Source organism: Bidens hawaiensis, unplaced genomic scaffold, assembly GCF_021521415.1.
Source record: "Bidens hawaiensis isolate Kalapana, Puna unplaced genomic scaffold, B.hawaiensis_p1.1 tig00005806_1, whole genome shotgun sequence".
Taxonomy (NCBI): Eukaryota; Viridiplantae; Streptophyta; class Magnoliopsida; order Asterales; family Asteraceae; genus Bidens; species Bidens hawaiensis.
In genome coordinates this window covers 835,505-837,660 of record NW_027491382.1, presented here as the reverse complement: position 1 = coordinate 837,660, position 2,156 = coordinate 835,505, and the positions used below count along the sequence as shown (strand labels likewise).

General features: G+C 35.0%; 1 protein-coding gene across 1 annotated transcript; it reads left to right on the top strand.

Annotated features, from left to right (window-relative positions):
* Positions 1-366: 366 nt before the first annotated feature.
* Positions 367-1,463, top strand: LOC143630755 (homeobox-leucine zipper protein ATHB-40-like). Its single transcript, XM_077099679.1, has 3 exons — positions 367-467; positions 567-880; positions 1,129-1,463. Exons 1-3 carry the CDS (start codon positions 377-379, stop codon positions 1,345-1,347), a joined length of 624 nt encoding a protein of 207 aa, XP_076955794.1. The 5' UTR covers positions 367-376; the 3' UTR covers positions 1,348-1,463.
* Positions 1,464-2,156: the final 693 nt, after the last annotated feature.

The window sequence follows — 2,156 nt, the reverse complement described above, 5'->3', positions numbered from 1 at the left end:
AAATGATCTTGACACACAACTCAAACAACTACAACTCAATATATGACGTACACATTAAATACGCACCCATTCAACCTGTTCAAATCAAGTCTCGTCTCACCAAATTAGACATACCCTATTGTTTTTTCCGATGTTGTCACCTCAAAATAAAGAGACACGTCACAATTTGTAGCTTTGCATAAACCAAATGATTCATTATAACCCATGAAGGGCGATACCGAAAAATTAAGAAATAACAAGGGCATTGTTGGTATTAGTCGTTTATAAATAAGGCACACTCTAGTCTTGCACTCCACCTTTATCAATAAATAAACTCTCCCTTAATTGTGTACCCACCCTAGCTAACACATTAACTTTGTACCAAGTGTGGAGCAACATGAAAACTGATCAAACTCTGGTTGATGATCAACTGCTTCTGCTCTCCCAGTACTACCCTGGGATATATGACCAGTTGATACCCGAACAAGGTACGTACGAGCACTTTATATTCTATCTTAAAATAAAGCTATACTTCTTGTAAGTTTATGCATTAGGAAAGCTGATGTTAATTTAATTGTAACGTTTAGTCGAAGAAGTTGTGAAACCGCGAAGAAGACGGAAGAAGGTTAAAACGGATGCTAGCAGCAGCGGGTTTAGGAAAAGGAAGCTAACTGATGAACAAGTAAGCCATCTAGAACAAAACTTTGGAGATGAACAGAAACTTGAATCAGAAAGAAAAGACAGACTTGCATCTGAACTTGGGCTCGACCCACGCCAAGTGGCGGTTTGGTTTCAGAACCGCCGCGCGCGCTGGAAGAGTAAGAAGCTTGAAGAGGAATACTCAAAACTCAAGACCGATCATGATTCAACGGTTGTTCAAAAATGCCGCCTTGAAACTGAGGTAACCTTTTTTCTATAATATTTGTAAGTTCAGTTGGTTTGTGTTTCATTTGTTACAAGATTGTGCTTATGAATTTTCTTTTTCATTTTTTTATTTGTTTATATATGTAGTTTCTAACATGAAATGAAATTAGTGAACGTAAAAATAAAAAATAAGAGATGTTACATGTGAACCTTAATATTCTATACTATATCATTTTTAAAAGTTATACAAAGAAATGCAGGCTGATCATGGAATATGTACTTTAGGTATTAAAGCTTAAAGAACAGCTCTTTCTAGCCGAAAAGGAGATAAATAGGCTAGTGGAGCGGTTTGATGGAACGTCGAGCACGAGCCCGAGTTCATCCTTTTCTATGGAGGCTATGGAGCCAACATTTTTTGACTGCTTTGGGATGGAAGGTTTGGAGAACGTATTTTCCGTGCAAGAAAACCGCTGTATTCATGGATTCGATTGGCTCAACATCTGATTAGCTGGGAAGATATGATTAGTTAAATAATTTTAGTATTAACCTAGTCTTCTTGTAGATAGTAACTATCTAATGTAGATCTTTAATTTCTCCTAGGTTTCTGGTTGAGTTCATTGTCCTTTGATTAAATAGAAATAACTAGTACTTTGTCATAAACGTTCTCTTCCATAATTCTACCGTGCTGCTGCTGCTTATTATTATTATTATTATTATTATTATTATTATTATTATTATTATGAAAACTCATGAAACCCCTCTCGCCTATAGGGAAAGATAATTGCACCTTGTGTTGGGTTGAGAGATGGTTTGCTACTTTGCTTTCAACTGATGTGAAGTAGTATTTTTCATTATCTATTTTTCAAGAACCTGAATAAGCTAAATTGGTGAGGGCAATGTGGTCATTTAATTGTTTGAAGAATATGCATGCAAATCCATGCATTTTGCATGGTCAACATATGCGTGTTTGACGAAAAGATGTTCCCATATGGCTCAGAATTGGACACCAAGGTAAAGTGTACCAAACTTCTTAAAGCCACACAAAATAAATAAGAGTTACTATATGTGAAAAAAAAAGGTATCTTTTGTTATAACCATCATGAATGTCCAGTGGCAAGCATTTAATTTCTTTATAGAAAAGATTTAAAGATTTTTTTCAAGTGGCTACATGGGTAGTGTTAGGTGCTATTTACCTAATTTAATTGGTTAACATTATATTAGCGGCCATTGAGTTCTGTAATATCAGTTCTCATTGTTATAAAAAAATAAAATAAAAACTTTTGCCGAAAGTAATTACCATAAATTAGAGGTTC

Coding starts and splice junctions, on each gene's coding strand:
- LOC143630755 (XM_077099679.1), top strand. CDS start 377: ATGAAAACTGATCAAACTCTGGTTGATGATCAACTGCTTCTGCTCTCC. Junction 468..566: donor CCAGTTGATACCCGAACAAG/GTACGTACGAGC, acceptor TGTAACGTTTAG/TCGAAGAAGTTGTGAAACCG. Junction 881..1,128: donor AATGCCGCCTTGAAACTGAG/GTAACCTTTTTT, acceptor TATGTACTTTAG/GTATTAAAGCTTAAAGAACA.